At 33.0% G+C, this 18,719-nt stretch overlaps 1 protein-coding gene across 2 annotated transcripts; it reads right to left on the bottom strand.

Annotated features, from left to right (window-relative positions):
* Nucleotides 1-8,713: 8,713 nt before the first annotated feature.
* LOC108453394 (ABC transporter G family member 35-like) lies at nt 8,714-18,287 on the bottom strand. 2 transcript variants are annotated; one of them, XM_017751470.2, is made up of 22 exons: nt 17,993-18,287; nt 17,324-17,719; nt 15,852-16,061; nt 15,620-15,704; nt 15,369-15,528; nt 15,183-15,259; nt 14,988-15,041; nt 14,459-14,549; nt 13,746-14,047; nt 13,015-13,613; nt 12,727-12,887; nt 12,480-12,589; nt 12,100-12,253; nt 11,847-11,993; nt 11,575-11,747; nt 11,137-11,469; nt 10,668-11,042; nt 10,439-10,572; nt 10,129-10,356; nt 9,831-10,002; nt 9,405-9,659; nt 8,714-9,313 (listed from the first exon to the last, which is right to left on the bottom strand). In XM_017751470.2, the coding sequence occupies exons 2-22, from the start codon at nt 17,704-17,706 to the stop codon at nt 9,041-9,043; spliced, it is 4,476 nt and encodes a 1,491-aa protein (XP_017606959.2). In that variant the 5' UTR covers nt 17,707-17,719; nt 17,993-18,287; the 3' UTR covers nt 8,714-9,040. The 2 variants fall into 2 exon arrangements, with proteins under 2 accessions (XP_017606959.2, XP_052885062.1); XM_053029102.1 differs by lacking the exon at nt 17,993-18,287 and having other exon boundaries at nt 17,324-17,984.
* Between the last annotated feature and the right edge of the window lie 432 nt (nt 18,288-18,719).

Raw genomic sequence — 18,719 nt, 5'->3', positions numbered from 1 at the left:
ATGGTTTTCCACAACCATCCATAACTATATATTATGGTTTAATTGAAGTATAAATTCTTCATGTTAATAAAACAAGTTCAATTCGGCCCCTACATATTAAAACATCAAATTTTTATTTTACGCGATTAAGCCCTTTTATTAAATCGAGCACTCAAACGATAAAATTAAAACACGAAAATTTTACAGATATAAATTCACACATAATAAACACAGAAAATAATTTTAAAATGTTTTTCTGACTCGGATTCGTGATCTAAAACTACCTTTCCGAATAGGGTCTAAATCGGGCTGTTACATTTCATTATAAATGTGTAATATTGAAAACCTTTATCACCTCTATAAATGTTAGATATAGTAATTTCTTACTAGAAATAAGAAAGTATTTTAAAACAACTTATTTTACATAATTAAGATAAATCATTTTACCTTTTGCTTATAAGCCATAATAAGTTGTTAAGCTTAAAAGAGTTAATAGAAAGGAAAATGTATAAAAAAAAGACTACATCAGCCTTGACGGCCAATCACACGCCGTCAGTGGTTGGTTATCCATCTTTTAGTTCTTATATTTTTTATGCTATTCTCTCGACTGAATAAGCCCTTTTGAGGACCTTGTCTGAGCTTTCATGGCTCCTTTCTCTTCTCCAGAGCAAACTTTTGTTGAAGAGGGTCCAATGGGGTGTTTCAACGCTGGTGGTCCACGTTTGATGAGTGTTTTGTTGCAACTCTCGGTTGGTGGATGGTTGGCGATGCCAAAAGTCTCTAGATCCTGCTTTTCTCTGTTTTTTTTCTTTGTTTGTCCCTTCATTCCGTAAGCCCTTGCTCTTTGTATTTGATCTGGTTTGTATAATTGAGATAATGATACTGATGATGATGTGGCATCGCTAAATTTTTTGAACTATGAAATTATGCTATGGTGTTGTTTACTTTGATGCTTAGTTATAATTTTGTATTTTGATTGTTGGTGTGAATTTTAGACATAACATTGATAGATAAAATTAGGGGTGAGCATTCGGTCGAATCAAGTGAAAAAATTTCGAATTAATCGAGTTGACGAATCCTATTTTTTCATTCTACCTCGATTTGAAATTTTTCGAATCAAGTCGAGTGAAATGAAATTCGAGTTGAGTCAAACCGAATTAAATTAAAAAATTAAACATGTCAAATTAAAATCTTATTACAGTATAACCAACTTCATGTTAGAACACATAAAATATTAACTTATTTAGATACCAAAATTATTATTCTAGAAAATTTTTAAATTTTTACTTTCTTTATATATTTTTAGATTTTTTAAATTTTTATAAATATTTTAATTTTAAAATTATTTTAATTTTTTGTAATATTTGTTGAAAGAGAGACTAATTTGCTCATTTTCAAACTATGCTATCAAAAGGATATTTATACTAATATGTTATTCAAATTATTTGAGTTATTCGGATTGTAAAATTCAACTCGATTCGAACTCGGAACTCGAATTACTTATTCAAGTTTACTCGAATAATTTAGATAACTCGAAATTTGATTTTTTTTTTCAATTTTTTTGAATCCAATCGAGTTTTGTTCACTCCTAGTTAAAATTACAATATTATGTACTAAGTTAAGTATAGTGAGATTTGTGTTGAGGGGGAGTTATTGGTGACAGTTATGTTTAGCTTCATATATTGTTTGATTTTATTCAACAAATTGCTAAATGGGGAGATTGTTGAGGTAAAATGAGCTAATAGTTGCTGAGTGGCACTCGACAAGCCAATTGCAGACTACCAATAACGTAGTCTTAATATGTGCTTCATTTGGTTTAGCAATTTAATAATGAAAATCTTTGGACCTCATGTAATACCCCAAAAATTTCTACAGTAAGATATTATCTTTGATATAGTAAAATAAGAAAATAAAGTGACAAAAAGGGAAACTTTGAGTTATTACAACATTGAGAAGTAAATTATGATATCTTAATTCAAGAAAGGACTAAATTGTAAAAGTGAGAAAAGTTTTGTGGCCCAAGAGTAAATACTTAAAATTTGAGGGATTAAAGTGTAAATATGAAAAAGTGGAAGGACTAATAATGAAAATATTTTAAGGGTGGAATGATATAGAAATCAAGGAAAATTGATGAATTAGGACTATGAGGGACTAAATTACAATTTTACTAAACTAAGTGATGACTCAAGAATGAAATTTTAAAAAATCACAAAGGGCAAGATGGTCAATTGGAAGAGAGAGAATTCTAGAAGGCAATAATGATGCTAGAGATATTTTGATATTTTATAATTATTTAATTAGATAAATATTATTTTATTAATATTTTAATAAGATATTTTATTATTATTTTATTAGTATATAAAGAGAGAAAGATGAGTAATTCTAATCCATCTTTCCCATGCAAAACCAACGTGAGAGGAAGAAGAAGAAGAAATGAAGTTTTTATTTTTTTACAATTTGGTCCTTCTACCAAAAATTTACCATTTTCACCCAAAAATCAAATGAATTTCCATAGCTACCAAGATGTTAGAATATCAAGTTGGAATCAAGAAATGGAAGCTGAAGGAGAGAGAAAATTAAGATGAAGATTAAAATCAATAGAATAAGGTAAGAACATCATCATTTCAATATATTTTTAAGTTTGATATTATTGAAAAAGCATGTGATTGATGTTAATGTATAGTTTCCTTACATATGGTCCTATGTTCTTGTTATGTTAGTGAAGAGAATATAAGAGAAAGTGAAGGGAAATAGTGTAGAGAAAGAAAATAAGAGTGTTATAAACACGGTAATTAATATCTTGCACTAAAACAGTTTTTGGTAGCAGCAGTGGTCTAACTTTGAAAAATCACAAAAAAAATTGTGGAAGTCGAATTAGAAGTTGAATAAAAAATGGAATTAAATTTTGTTGAGTCTAGTTTTTCATAGAAGACACAGTGTAAGCAATGAAATTGTAAATTGTGAGATATAACAAATTTAGTTAGACAAGGTCAGAATGATTTTAGGTTCTCCTATTTTAACTTTGGAAAATCATCAAAAAATTGGAGAAAAATGATTATGGAATTAAATTTATACGCATAGAATTTTGAATGAGTCTATTTTCAATAGAAATAAACGGGAACATCATTTGAATCCTGTACGAGGAGATAATTAATTTTTAGTGAAGAAGGGTCGAAACTGTCAGACAGCAGAATAGGGGTGAATTTAAAAAATAAACTGTACTTATTGACTAAATCAAAAATTCTGAAAATTTTATCATAAGAATATATGTGAGTCTAGTTTCATGGAAAATTATCGGATCTTAATTTCGAGTTCTGTAGCTCAAGATATAAATAATTTAGTGACTATGACCCAAATGGACAATTTTGAATATACATATAAGTAAATAATGAAATTATTGATAATGTTACTTGTAGCATGTTATATAAATTAAGGATGTGGAATGGAGAGGAGGAGGAGGAAAATTAAATATATGAGTTTTCAGAACCAAGTTATCCGGATGAAATATGAAGCTCTTGTTGAAGCTACAGCAACAACGTAATAATTTCGGATGAAGTATGAAGTAAGTTTGAAATTCAAGGACTTGAGAGTTGCAACCAAACGAACAGAAGTAAAAGGGATGAAAAATTGAGAGAAGTATTTCATCCGGGTAACATACATACTGCTGTTTGTTGCCACCTTTAACAGATTTACATTCAAAATGGATAATTTGTATGTTTTAGACTCAGGGACTAAATTGAATAAAAAAACTGTAGGGGAAATTTTGTAAAAATGTAAAAAATGACCAAATTGAAGGAAACGAATTGTTTTATTGATTAAATTAACAAAATGAATGAAATTATTAATTTGGATTAAGATTGCGTGAAAATTGGGAAAAAATAAAAAATTTACCAAAATACCCCTAAATCTTGATATTTCTGCAATTTCGCCAGCAAGTTCGTGTAGCTTGAATTATATTCTTAAATGCTTGAAATGTATGTTATTGATGTAAATATGATTTGAATGTTCATTGTATGAAAATTTATGAAACATTGATATATTTGATAAAAAGGGGAAGAAATCCCGGTTGAATGAAAGGAAAATTCGATGAATCTCTGAAAAGGAATTGACGGTAAAAAGGATCTAGCCTGGACAGGTGATCCTATTCTGATATAGCCCTCCCGAAGTATATGTGGAAAATAGATTTAGCCCGGACGAGTAATCCGAATTAGAGTCTGAATTTAGCCTGGACTAGTAATTCAGATCCAAGCTCATTAGAGTAATTGTCGTTGCATGGGATTTAGCCTGGACTGGTAATCTCGACAATACTCTATGAGTTTATATTACGGGATTTAGCTTTGATGGTAATCCATTGTAAGGATGAGGTTCGCGGGAGTGTGCTTTCTGAAATGAAATGTGTAAGACCATGGTTGAAAGATACCATGGCAACATGATATAAAATGTGTAAGACCATAGTTGAAAGATACCATGGCAATGTGACATGAAAAGAATAAGACCATGGTTGAAAGATACTGTGGCAACATGACGGGAATGAATAAGACCATGGTTGAAAGATACCATGGCAACATGACGGGAAATGAAAAAGACCATGGTCGAAAGATACCATGGCAACATGACAGAAAATGAGTAAGACCATAGTTGAAAGACACTATGGCATCATGTCGAAGATAAATAAGACCGTGGATGGGGGATGCTATGACATCAGTTGAACAATTGATATTCAAGTAATATGTATCTGATGATGAATGGTTATATGGAAATATATGTACAAAATAGTTGTATGAAACAATTAATAAGATAGATAAATGAAATAAGTATAGGTACATGGAATTTAATTTATGTTAAGTTTAATATGAACTATTACCGAAATAAATATACATAAGATATAAGGAAATGATGGTGCATGAAATATTGATATAACAAAATGAATGATATATGCTTATGAAGAAACGGTAAGAGAATAATATGTTTCGTGACATGTACATATATGATTATCTTTGATATGTTGATACAAGGAAATTATGTAAGTTGAGACTATTATTAAACTCAAGTGTGATATGTCGAGAAAAATAGGTATATTAATGTTGAAATTATATGAAATATGTACAAGTATACTAACAATGTTGATGTTTGATACTTAGACAAGTGTCAAGCTATTGATTGAACGGTAATATGTTTATTTGTATGATTCATTGAATCGGTAAAGTATTTAATTGAAATTTTTGTTAAATGATATGTAAATCTTGTTAATGCCTCGAAACCCTATTCCAGCAACGAATACGGGTTAGGGGTGCTACACCTAGTTATGTGTTGTTTTATTGAAGATATTATGATCCATTTATGGATGACCAATCATTGACATTTGAAGATTGGATTGGATTCGAGTGAATCAAATAATCCCTTAAAACATGGAGAATCAATGAAAACTATGTAGCTGTTTTAGAAATCAAATCTTCGATTGATTGTGGTTTGATTATTGTATTGTAATAGTTATTTTCGAAGAGTTACTTTATATTCACTTATTGAGTGTAACACCCTTAAATTTTAATTTTTTTACAATTTAGTCCCTATTACTCAAAACCTACAATTTGTTTTACAATTTAATCCTTTTCCATTTCTAGCTTACAAATCTATCAATTTGATCCCTAATAATAAAACTATTCAACATTAACAACATTTAAAAACTTAATCAGTGCTAAAATTTCAACATGGGTCGAGTAACGCTAGGTATCAAAATTCCAAAAACATAAAAATTACAAGAAAAGAGACTAAATTGACTAACCAATTGAACTTTCAACCCTAGAAGTCCTTAGGCTGTGCGTATTTTTCCTTCCTTCTTTCTCTTTTTTCTTTTTCTTTCTTTTCTTTCTAATTTGTATGTTCTCTTCCTTTATTTCTTTTTTTATTACACTAGCTATTATTATATAATATATATACATTTACTTAATTATTAAGATAACATATTTTAACTTTAATTATTATAACATAGGTATAATTACTACATTGGCCCTTTCATTAATTTTTAATCTACAATTCAACTTTCATCCCATACGCAATTTAGTCCTTATACTATAATAACTCTTAATTCATGCAAATTTACTTAACCAAAACCTAATTAACTACGCAACTAACTTCGTAAATATTTTTAATAAATATTTACAAGTCCAATTTACGAGAATGGAGCCCTGGAAATGTACTTTCCGACACCCCTAACTATCGGGTCGTTACATTGAGAGCTTATCTAGGTTTTGTAAAAGAGCTTATAGAGAGCACTTGAATCTGTTCATTGAGAAATTATTTTTGTGAGAGAATGCAAAGGTTGTATTGTAAACGTTATTGAAAGTGTTTACTGCCCAAGTTCTCAAGGGGAGAATTTGGAGATGAGAGTTCTAATATTTTAAGTATAAGGGTGAGGTCTCTATACTCAGAGAGTGATAGAGTGTGAATCACTATTTGTATTATTGACTAAAGAGAGTCAAATTTCTTACTAAGCTAGGCTCTGCAAATGTAAAAAAATCGAATTGTGTAAACAAATCCTTAATGTTATTTGTTATTTTGTTTGCACAATTTCACAGTGCCAAGTCATAGTAACCACTACAGTTTAGCACTTCCATTACAATTGTTGTGTTAAGCAAATAAGTAACTTAAGATAGCAACAATAATATATTTTTTTTCCTTTGGATGAAACCAATATGTTTGTTTTACTGTTCATGTAAAATACTTCTTCCAAATTTCATGATTGCCTTCCCGACGATGTAATCTCTAACATTTAAACACGAATTCTTTTCACGTAATGTAACTTAAACATAACACAAATTTTATCAAATATCTCTCATTTAGTTTTGAAGTTGGTATTTTTATTATTCAACTAAAAGGAAAAAGCATGAACAAAATCAAAATCGGAAAAAGGAATTCAAACGTGACATAAGCATTACAACTTTTATTTTTCATAAATAAAACTATGAAGATATAGATTATAGAATATATGTTTTTATTAGTTTAGTTTGAATATATACTGACCACATAATTCTCTCTCTCAAAAACAATCCAAGAGTGAATATTCATGAGAGGTACCAAATTAAGTTATGGCCAGTTAGATTTCTTTTTGTAGTTCAACAAAAAAATAATAGTACCAAAAAGATGATATGCATATCAACCACAAAATATTTGAATGGTGAGCGGACAAATTGCTCAACACATCAAATCTAATTAATCATCCAACAACTTTTCCCTTTTATCTTTCTAAATCATTCCACTTCCAATTTTATTCATCTTCTATTTCATGCTTTCATTTTAATTTCTCTCTACCTTTATTCAATCTTCTCTTTTGTTTAAGTTTTTCACTCTTTTCTTTTTTTTTTCTTTTAAAGTATATTCTAACACTTAATTCCTAAATTTGACATTTCTTTCCTTTTCAGCCTTGAATTTTTTATCCATATTCATCAATGTGATTTTTTCAATCCTAAATATATATATATATATATATATATATATATATATATTTTGCATTTTCTTAATATTTTATTAAAAATATTTTAATAATAAATATACATTACAATTCACAAATATTTTATAATATAAAATATAAATATGAGTATTTTAAATTCTATTTAATTTTATTTATCCCTTTCAGCTCCAATATACCTCAGATATAATTGATTACCAAATTAATAGTTTGTACTTTTTCAAAAATAATAAGTTGTTTTGATTAACAAACCCCGTCATCGTATATAAGCAGTATTCAAGGGATGAAAAAAGCAGTTGATTGTTGAGTAAAAGTGAAGGCAAGAACCCCTACACTCTAGTCAATGATTTTAATTTGTTGGTATTTCTGGGTAAATTTCGAAGCAAATTACAAGTAAGAAAAGGATTTTGTTAATTTCCTATAAGCTTGAAGTCGATTTGTGTTGACTGTTTGAGATGACAGAGAATGTGGACCCCAGTGAGTAAGGATTAAAATTCCAATGATATGGGATTACGTAGATTTTTAATGAGATTTGTATTTCTATTTTTGAAGTATAAAGTGTGTTTTTTTTTTTTACAAAATAATGATTCGATGTGAAATCAAGAAATTAAACGAAGATGAAACTCGAATTTAATATGTGAATTTGAATTTGATGTGGTGTAACTTTTTCCCAATAAGTTCATCAACTAGGTTTTGGTTTGTACTCAATACATTAACCACATTAGAAACTAGGGTGATGGTAATCTAATAATACATGAGATTTTACAGATAACATTTTTACTGATCTGGTTAAAAGTCAAAATTTTGAGGGACCATTTTCATTATAGACCAAATTCTTGTGGCGATTAGAGCCGCCACTTGTTTGTAAAATCTGACACTGAGCCATGTTGTTAAGCAATTATGTGGAACTCAACAGCCGAACTTCCTCTGAAATTTTGGCCTAAGCAACCAAAGCTCACTGCCCACTTGTCAATTTTTTGTTGGTACTTTTACAGCACGTATATTCATGATTCGTGTATGTTTACATTGAAGGTAAAAAAGAGTTTGAAAGGTTTGAGCAGGAAAAGAGTTGAGACTTCAAATAAAGACGCACACCCTTCTTGACACTTGGCAAATTTTCAAACAATGCAATCAAGTCCATCACGCAACAACATTCTTTTCATGCTTTATTTGATTCCATTTTCCTTTAATTCAAACTTGTCAATTATTGGATTCTTTTAACATTAAAGTTAATGCTATAAATAGATAAATGAACAAACAAGGGAAATGTTTATCAAAATTCAAACTCCAAAATTATGGTATTAATGATAAATCAGGGGAGCTAATGTTGCAGTGCATGAATGAAGTTGACATTCTGATTGGTTCCCTTGAGGTCCATATCTAGTATTATATGCAACAAAACTTTACACTTCCAAGTACAAGTCATTGAAACAGTCTTGCAAACTAAACTATTAGACTTAGGCGAATTTAAATTCAACAGAGTAGTAATGAAACTCGACACCATATTTGAGGATGGCTTTCTATTTTCCATATTTACAAGGTCACTCACTTTTTGCTTGTAAAAAGTAAACACATGTACCATCCATTCCTTGTTATCTATCTGGTCTGGAAGTTGAGTGTCCTTATGCAGTAGGCAAACATGAAGGCGAAGAACACTGCAAAGCCAACCAAAACAGCTGCAACTGGTCCTATGAAGTCCGAATCATACCCGTATTGATCTTTAATATAAGCTTTAACCATAGGGTCAGGACTGATGCCGGGTGCTTTAATGGTGTCTACGATATCTCCATACTGTGTCACAATCAGTCCGTAAACCGTCCATGCCACGGGGCAAATCCAGTAATACCAGACCCACCACTTGGGAATTCTCTGAAATTTCAAGAGAGGAATGTATCAGCTTTGATTGTGGATCCAATTAAGGGTTAAAAATCTCGGTTTCTTGTGAAACAAGTAAACTTACCGGTCTTGGAATAAAGAAGCCAGAGAAAAGATTAAAGAGCGCATAGAAAGCTGCGGCAAAGATAGCTGCTACTTGATGGTTTGGTGTGATGGAAACAGTCATCATTCCGTAGAATGTGAAGTAAAGGAAGGAGAAGAAGTTGATAAAGAAGAACCAGAAAAACTTTGCTGCCGTCCATTGAAAGCCCACCATAGCATACACGATGAGTGTATAGTATGTTGTTTGGACAAAAATATAAGGTATTTCACAAAACACCTGCATGCCATATAATTAAAGTTTGATTATTTAGCAGTTTATGTAGGTCTGTCATTTGAACTTTTACAGATTGAAAACAGTTACTTGTATATATTTTTTATATCATGAAATAGCATCGATGTCAAACAAAACTAATCATAAGTCAGGAAACCAATGCCCTTTTTTTCTCACCTGTGCAAGGGCATAAGGTAATGCAGAATACATCCCGGCTGCTCTTTCACGATAGAACACTGTTCTTTCAATGGCTACAACTGGTTGAACTGTTGAGCAATTATTAATTCCGACAAACAAGACCGCAGCATACATTGCCCCTATTATCATTGTAAGATCAGTTGTGGTGTCCCTGAACGATTGAACAAATAAAAGGAAAATGTAATGAGTCTGTAAGCCATTTGTCTTGCATTGGATCATACAGTAGACATAAAAGAACAAGAAATGTGAGCATTATAAGCATGAAATAGGTACTGACCTTTTAGTGCCGACCTGCCAGAAAATAGTACCGACCATGAGGGCGGAGACCAAAGTGAAGAAGTATCGGACAAGGTTATAATCTGGACTTCTCCAATAAGTCCACCATTGCTTCCAAAGGCATGATTTGAATTGACCCCATGCGGATTGTGAGTATTGAGTGGCAAAATAGAGGTCTTTTGCTCCTGGGAGTGGTGTGCTCAACTCATTTACTAAGGCCTTGTTTCTCCTGTTATCGGATTCATACTCAAAGCATAAAGAAAAGGTAAAACAATTGAATTAGTGTCACTATTGCTTATGTCTCGACTTACTGATACAAGGATGACGATTTATAGTGTTCGGCAAAGTCCATTCCGAGCCTAACTTCAGCAGCTACGGAGCTCACTTCTAGCATCCATGTAGCTGGATTGTACTTTTCTTTAATTTTGGGAATTCCAGGAATTGACTGCAGTGATGAATAAGAGGGGAATCAGATAATACCGCCTTCTTTATCTTTAGATTAGTGTATTAGATATTGAAGATCATGCTATAGTTACATACCTCAAAATATTCAATGATCTTGTGAGAATTCCGGCCTAATGGTCCAGAGTAAATCACCTGACCTCCTCTTTTCATCAGTAGCAACTCATCAAAGGCTTCAAAGATATCAATACTAGGCTGATGAATAGTGCAGACAACTGTTCTTCCAGTGTCCACAGTGTTTCTGACAGTCCTCATGACAATGGCTGCTGCTCTCGCGTCAAGGCCAGATGTTGGCTCATCCATGAAAATTATTGAGGGATTAGCTACAAGCTCTACTGCAATTGTCAACCTTTTTCTTTGCTCTGTTGACAACCCTGTGACTCCTGGCAGCCCTACTATGGCATCCTTGAGATTGTCTAATTCTACCAGTTCCATCACTTCATCCACGAATATCTAAAAGATAACAGCAAATATCGTTTAGAGACTAAATTGAACAACTAATTCCATGCTTTATTTCACTGAAAAATACGGAAAGGAGACTTCTTACCATCTTTTCCTCCTTGTTGACATCTTCAGGAAGCCGTAGGAAAGCAGAGTAAATTAAGGATTCTCTGACAGTAACTTGGGGTGAGTGAATATCATTTTGTTCGCAGTATCCAGAAATTCTTGCAAAGGTATCTTGCATCTTGGGGAACCCTGAAATTCTAATATCACCCTCGATATATCCACCGGTCTTTCTTCCGGCTAAAACATCCATCAGTGTTGTCTTTCCTGCACCACTGACTCCCATGAGTGCAGTCAACACTCCGGGCCTAAATGCACCAGTCACTCCTCTAAGTAGTTGTAACCTGTCCTCTGCAACTCCTTGTGCTTTCATTTCCTGTTAAATAACTGAATTTTAGACCATGCTCTATGGTAACAATTATAAGGTTTATGTACTTATTTCGCTCTTGAGATAAGTAATAAGAGGGAAAAGGGATCTTACTGGTGGCATATCAACATAGTAATTGACAGTGTCAAAGGACATCGCTAGAGGAGAGAAAGGAAGAACCATTCCTCTCTTGGGAGCAACACCACTGGCTATATCAATCGAAGAATCATTCCTGCTCATTCTGTTGGGGTTCGTCCGACTGCTCATTCTCCGGATTGCCATTTCTCCTAAAAGATTTCATTCGATATGATTGACACAATAGTAAACATTGGTAACCGAGCTAAGAGAAACAAAATCAACATTGTCCATTTTGTTATGTTTCTTACTTGAGTTGTTGGCATCTGCAGATGAAAGTGATCGAGAGAACGAATCTTTGCTTGATTTTGGTCTCCTTAACCTTGGTTCACCCTCATGGTTAGCCTCCAGCTCTTCAGCGGTTTCCTCTGAAATTACGGCCTGTGGCTTCCCAAGGGCTGTTATGCCAACCAAGAAAATGTACAAGATTAGCTACCTAAAGGAAAAAAAATACAGATAGCCAACAAAAGGAACACATTAGCCTAACTGAATGTTAGAACTTACGGTTTAGGTACATGAGCGCAAAGGTGAAGAGAACGTTGAACAAAACTGCGAACCCTAAAAGAGCACCTGCACCAATCCAGTACCAGTTTTTATCATTTGGAACATCAAAGTTCCTGAGCACTTGTATCCCCAAGCTCGTAATGTTGTCCGAGGCCTGCATTGTGGACAAAGATTCCGCTTGTAACTTGCTTTCTTTCAAATGAGACTATATATATGTATACTATACGTCGAATGCTGAACACGCAGATTTTAAGTTAAAAACCATCGGAAAAAACCACAGCATAGGAAAAATTCACTAATGTTAAAAAACAATAATACAAGATTCTAGGAAAGCTGAATAAAATACGTCTTTTGCTTTCTAGGAAAGCTGAATAAAATACCTTTTTGTTCATCCACCTTGGAGCAAAAAGTTCATTCACAGTAAAGGCATTGTAACCATAAGTCAAAGGTGAAATCCAGTAAGCCCACTCCCACCACTTTGGGATTTCACCTGTCAAAAGAAAACTATATTAGTTTTTTTTTTCGTTAATGTAGCTTCCTTATCATAAGAAACTGGAGATTTACAAATATAGAGAATTTAAATAACCGTTTTCTACGTATGCTCTCTTTTACGATTTGAAAGCTTACCTTTTGGAATGATGAAGCCTCCCAGCAAGAACACAAGGAGAAGAGTGAGAGCCCCACCAGTGTTAGCTATGATCATAGTTCTGCATATTCCAGCAATGAGTCTAAAGATCCCAGCTGCCATTTGTTGTACTAAAAACACCAGGAGGAAGGTCTTGAAAAACCTGGAAATAGATTTTAGGGGTTAGCCAGTTAATACTAATTTGAGCTGCTATTTAACTTGTTAGTCAAGAAAGAAAAAAGCTGGATTAGTCTAATGAGATAAAAATAAATTGGTGCAATTCAAGTCACCTGCTGGCCTCAGGTGCAAATCCCATAGTGTAATATGTTACAATCATCCAAACAGTGGATTCTAGAATAGATATCGGAACTCGGAGTAGGAAAGTGGGCAGAGTGAAAGTCCAGACAGGGTGGAATAGAAGGTCTCTTTGCTTGTAGAACACTGGAAGCCTACTGATCATCAAGGAAAGCTCAGAGAAACCATTGAACATGTTGATGATCATTCCAAATATAAGTGCACCAACATAGATTGCCGCATCCTGCTCGTTCCTAGTGTGCAATTCAGTCCTCAAAAACACCGTGGATGAGATGATTGCCACGATGATAATTTGGACAGTCTTGAAAACGTAAATAAACGAATTCCTCTTAATCAATAGCCATTCTTTGTCCCAACATGCCTTAAGAAGTTCCATTTTGGAGACCGAGTATTTTTTGAAGGCCAATGCCGCTCTGTGGCCTCTTGATTTGTCGAAAGGCACGGAAAGCTCGTTCTCTAACTGCATTCCGACATGGAAACGCTTGAACTTGTTTGCAAACTCGGTTACTGTAATGTATCTGTATGGTTTACTCCTATCCGCCCAGTATTGTTCTTGGTCCTTCTTTGAGGTAACCTGTCACAGTTTCACTGCCTTGTCAGCTTATGTTGCACCAGTTAGTTATGTTTTAACTAAACTAAACTAAACCCCAATTTACTGTGACTAAGGAAGTTAAAATGTGAAATATCAAATGGTGTATAGTTGTACCTCTTGCAAGAAGTCAGCAGTGCCTTTCCTTTCAGGACATCTAAAGCCACAACTCTCAAAGAACTCAACAACATGCTGACGTGGACCCTGGTATACAATTTGGCCCTCTGATAAAAGAATGATATCATCAAAGAGGTCGAAAGTCTCGGGAGCAGGTTGGAGTAGGGACATCAAGATTGTGGCCTCTGTTAGGTGCACAATCTGCTGCAAACACTTAACTATCTGGTATGTCGTGGAACTGTCAAGACCCGTTGATATTTCATCCATGAAAAGTGTCTTGGTAGGTCCAACAATCATCTCCCCTATTATTCATCAAACCTTTACATTATTATTTTTTATATTACATGACCTAAAACGCCAATAAGAAAGTAAAAAACAAAATAATGAAGCTAAAATCAGTGGAAAAAGTAGCCGTGTCCCTATTCAGAAAAAATAAGGGTATATTTCCACATTGGAGGGGTTGGTGGGGAATCAACTTTGAGATTTGGTCAATCACTTGCATTTGGCTTAGTTTTTCAGTCCTTTGAAAAATTGGAAGTTTGTATAGATCAAGTAAGGTGGGTTTTCGCTGTTTAGTGTTTCTCACACGTAAGTTGGAAGCGGATGATATTTTTAATTGCTTACTAGATGAGATAAGGAAGATATAATCATGGATTAAAAACAAATTAATACTGATAATTAAGAAGGTCTTTGTGGGACTCAAAATAATCAACCTGTTGTTACTCTTTTCTTTTGACCTCCAGAAATTCCCCTCTGCATCTCATCTCCAACAATGATATCCTTGCATATATCAAGTCCCAAGAGCTGACCAATTCAACCACATACCAGAAAGAAAAAATGACGTTAGAAATGGTCATTTTATCTATGCTTATTATTCCCATGATTGATGACTGTACTTTTCATTGCATTTTTTTCTATGGAAGTGGGAATTTAGGAAAAATCATATTTTAATGAGAAAAATTGTTCACCACCAAAATTGTAGAAATCGAGAACAAAGCTGCATAAGGAATAGGACCCATATTATCCACCGACGGTATATTATAATTGGTGAGCAAGGGTCAAAAGACAGTAGGTGAGGGTACATCTTTGTCAAGAAAATTCTAAAATATCAACTGATAGAAGACCTTGGTTGAACCTTTGAATTAACAAAAAATTTTCAACGACCGAGTGAAAAAAAATTCTAACATGGTAAATGCCGATTTTCATACCTAATAAATATAATATTTTTTAAGATGAACTTACTTTGAGAGTGTAATCAGTGAAAAGGCTGCTTTCAACTCCTTCCATGGCAGTTGCCTGAAATTTCACATATTTTAAAAGCATGATATGAATAACAATGTAAAACTAAGACATTAGTAAATATGAATTAACATTATTCACACGAATGATGACAAATATTTGCCTTTGAAAGATTGTGGAATTTAAGATTTTGTTTACCTTCATGAAAAGGTCTACATCAGCTTCTGGGAAAATTCCAGCATCTCTTTCCCTTCTAGCAAGCTCACTTAAGAGATCTATATGAAACAAAACACTTGCAATTTTTAGTAATTCATCACCCATTTCATAAAATTTGGTATTAAGATAAATTGTGGTATACACTATTTTTTGTTAGTTTTTTTTTACCGTATCGGGTCCCAACACCCTGGCATCTTGCTGAGAAATCCAAGGTTTCTTTCACAGTCATTTCTCCAACATGAACATCATTTTGGCTGATATAAGCAGATGTCTTTTTAGGAACAAATTCATTCAATCTATATCCATTATATGTTACTTCTCCTTTAACCTGTGTTTCATTCCAAAAAAACAGCTATGTTAATCTTGAATATTTTATGAGCAGAAGTTAAGTTTAAAAAAAAAATTTGATTGAAACTAACCCTTAAGCTTGGATCCAACTTGCCCGCCAATGCCAGCAAAAGAGTTGTTTTCCCGGAAGAAGGTGGACCTAGCAAGAGTGTCATCCTATAACAAAAAAAAAAAAATCTATTATAAGCCATGAAATGACAAATTTCATTAGCTGTTATCAATACATCACATATAAACTTTTTAAGAAACTTACAATCTGATTTTTGTACCAAAAATGAAATGAATGAGTTAAAAAAATTATACCTTGATGGTTTAATAACTCCGGTGGCATCTTTAAGAATGGTAAGATTTGTTGTCTTGGCCAGTTTGATTCCAACCATTCCAAGAATGGATTCAAAAATGTTTCTAGCTGCGTTTGGAAGACTAGGAAGAGCTCTGCTGCCGATGTAACAGTCGGCTTCTATGGTCAAGTGGTCGAACCTAACTTCTACTGTTGGAAGCCGAATCCCAACCCTGTGATTATCATCCCATCAACATTCTACTTAAAAACTATTCATTTGTGTCGGATTAAAATTCATGTAAAGTTTACATATATGAATTATTAATTACTCATGATGTCCCAACACAACAAAAACAGATACACTTAGATTCCTTCCCAAAACATACTGGATTTACAAAAATTCTTGTTTTGATTTAATTAGTTTGTCTTGTGAAAGATAAAATGACAGGCTGAAGGCAAGTTGGGTAATAATATGCAAATGTGTGCGTTTGCGTGATGAGAATATACTACTTTCAGCTAACAAAACAATTAAAGACTAACATACTATAATTATCAATGCTAAAGTTTAGGCATATCCCAAAGAAAATAAACTTTTCTCCAACCGCCAATTAGTGGGAAAAGATCACATAAGTAAGACAAGAAGCTTCATTTAATTTTTTAAAACATGACAAAGTATAAAATGTATGATCTATAATTTTATATTCCTTGAAGTTTTAAAATATTTGTATTCTACATTGATATGTTTTAAACATAGGATCAACTTTTAAAATCAAAGGTTGGACTTTGTATTTGGGACGTATATTTGTTTTCAATACTCAATCGAATTCTACATTACATAGTACAATTAGTATGGTTCAACACAACCAACAACTATGGCAGACTGAATTTTTGTTTTAGGCAAAGTTGGAAAACAATATATTGATGGTAAAATTTGAATCTATTTTGAACGGAGTGAATGTATTTTTTTTTTTTTTTTGAAAAGTACATATGAGATAGGGCAGGGTAAATTTTTTCTTTTGAATTATGAGTATAGAGTGATTATGGTAATTGCTTGTCTCAACTTACCTTACTTCATTATATAAAATTATTATTTTATCCTTGCATATATAAATTATTAAAAGACTAAAAATGTAACATCGTAATATAGACAAATATTCATATATTTTATTTTAAATGTTTTTGAAAAATTATATTTAAATATTTATTTGATTTTAAAAGGATTGAAAATATATATATATATATATATATATATATATCAAAAGTTAAATTGAAACAAACGGGAGTAGATGTATGTAAGAGATAAAATGTAGTGAATTTAACGTTATCTATCTTTATCCCTTTGTTTTCGAAAGGGATTAAAAAATGGAAGGATATGCTCACAAAGCCATGGTTCCTTAATGCCTAATCAGGAAAAAATGAAAGGAAACCTAACATAATAATAAGTCATAACCAAGATATTTGATTTGAAAAAAAGAAAAAATAAAATAAAACTTACTTATCAATCCTGTTCCTAAACTTCTTGAGGAACCTCTCATTATCTTCCTCAGCAACCTTGAAGAGCATGTCGATGAACTTCTGCCGGTCATTCATGTCAAGCTTTGTAACATCGACAGCTCTATGTTCCACCTTGTTTCCCACAATTTCATGGTCCACAAAGGATTGCATGATGCTGGTTCTGAGGCGATCATATGTGGGCAGCTTCTCGATGGCCGCCCATTTTAGAGCTTCTTCATCTTCATCCACCCGGCTACTTCTCCTGGAATGCTTGGAACCTGAAAATACTTCTTCCATGCTCCAGCTACTCCTGCTTAGGCTCCTCCCTATGCTGCTATGCCCTGTTCTTCTGCTCGGATTTCTTCCTCTTTCCATACCGTCCATCTCTTTCCCTATCCTGGATTCAAATTCTCGTTAACCTCGTATATATTTGTTTGGTTGATTAATATAAAAGCCTAAAGAAAACCAATTGTTCATATTGGTTGAAATGAGGTTTTCAATGCTTTGTAAGCAATAACAACATCTGAACGTCAAAAAATTACAAAAAGGAACTAACGAAGAAAACACCAAAAACTGAGGTACCACCCCACCACATGGATTTTCTCTTATGTTTTCTCTACAAACAAACAAAAAGTAGCTGAGGGAAGGGAATTGCTAGAAATGAACTCACTGTGGAAAAGAAAAACCCAAGCTTTGGGTTGTTTATGAATTTGACACTTTTGACTGCACCTTGTTGTCGTTGTTCTTCTTCTCTTTGTCACCTTCTCTGGTTGTAATGTAAGGTGTAGAGATAAGAGAAGATGGTGCAATGCAAGTGAAGTCTATTTCCAGAGTTAATGGCGATATTTATATATACGTGCTGCAATTGTAATACGGGCTCTTCTTAGTCTGAGGTCATATTTTTCAATTATTTATGAATCAAGTGTTCAAATCTGATAGGCCACAATCCAATAGGGTCATATCAACGAATTGGAAAGTCAAAGTTACGGGTGCCACCCAAACAGCCTCCTCTGTTTTCAACTAACATTGTTCATTTTCATTTCTTTTATTTACTTTTGGGTTTTTATTTTTTTTCTTGTGAGTTTTAGGTAACTCTCAATAATCATATCTTTTCTTTCCATTGAAATTTTCTCACTAAAAATGCAATATTCTTTTTATTACTTTTTTGGGTTGATTAAAATTGCTTATAATTTGCATGATTACTTTTTGCTACCATATAAGGAGCTGTGAAGGAAATATTTGAATTCCATTAAGTTTAAGCATGTGGATAGCCACCCTCAACAATGCTCTGTTTTACAATATTGTGATGCGTAGTCTTCGGCTTTGTCTAGGGCCTTCCCCTCCTTCTCCAACCAATATATATAATAGTGGAAAAAAAGCAAAATTAAAGAAAAAGG

This window comes from Gossypium arboreum, chromosome 5, assembly GCF_025698485.1.
Source record: "Gossypium arboreum isolate Shixiya-1 chromosome 5, ASM2569848v2, whole genome shotgun sequence".
Taxonomy (NCBI): Eukaryota; Viridiplantae; Streptophyta; class Magnoliopsida; order Malvales; family Malvaceae; genus Gossypium; species Gossypium arboreum.
This window is presented reverse-complemented; position numbering and strand designations above follow the sequence as displayed.

Bases quoted from the DNA above. Each gene is read 5' to 3' on its own strand.
- LOC108453394 (XM_017751470.2), bottom strand. From the start codon at position 17,706: ATGGACGGTATGGAAAGAGGAAGAAATCCGAGCAGAAGAACAGGGCAT. The intron at 12,254-12,479 runs GTATTTTATTCA...TCCACAATGCAG, and splicing joins CAAGGTGGATGAACAAAAAG to GCCTCGGACAACATTACGAG. The intron at 11,994-12,099 runs GTAAGTTCTAAC...TTGGCATAACAG, and splicing joins TGCGCTCATGTACCTAAACC to CCCTTGGGAAGCCACAGGCC.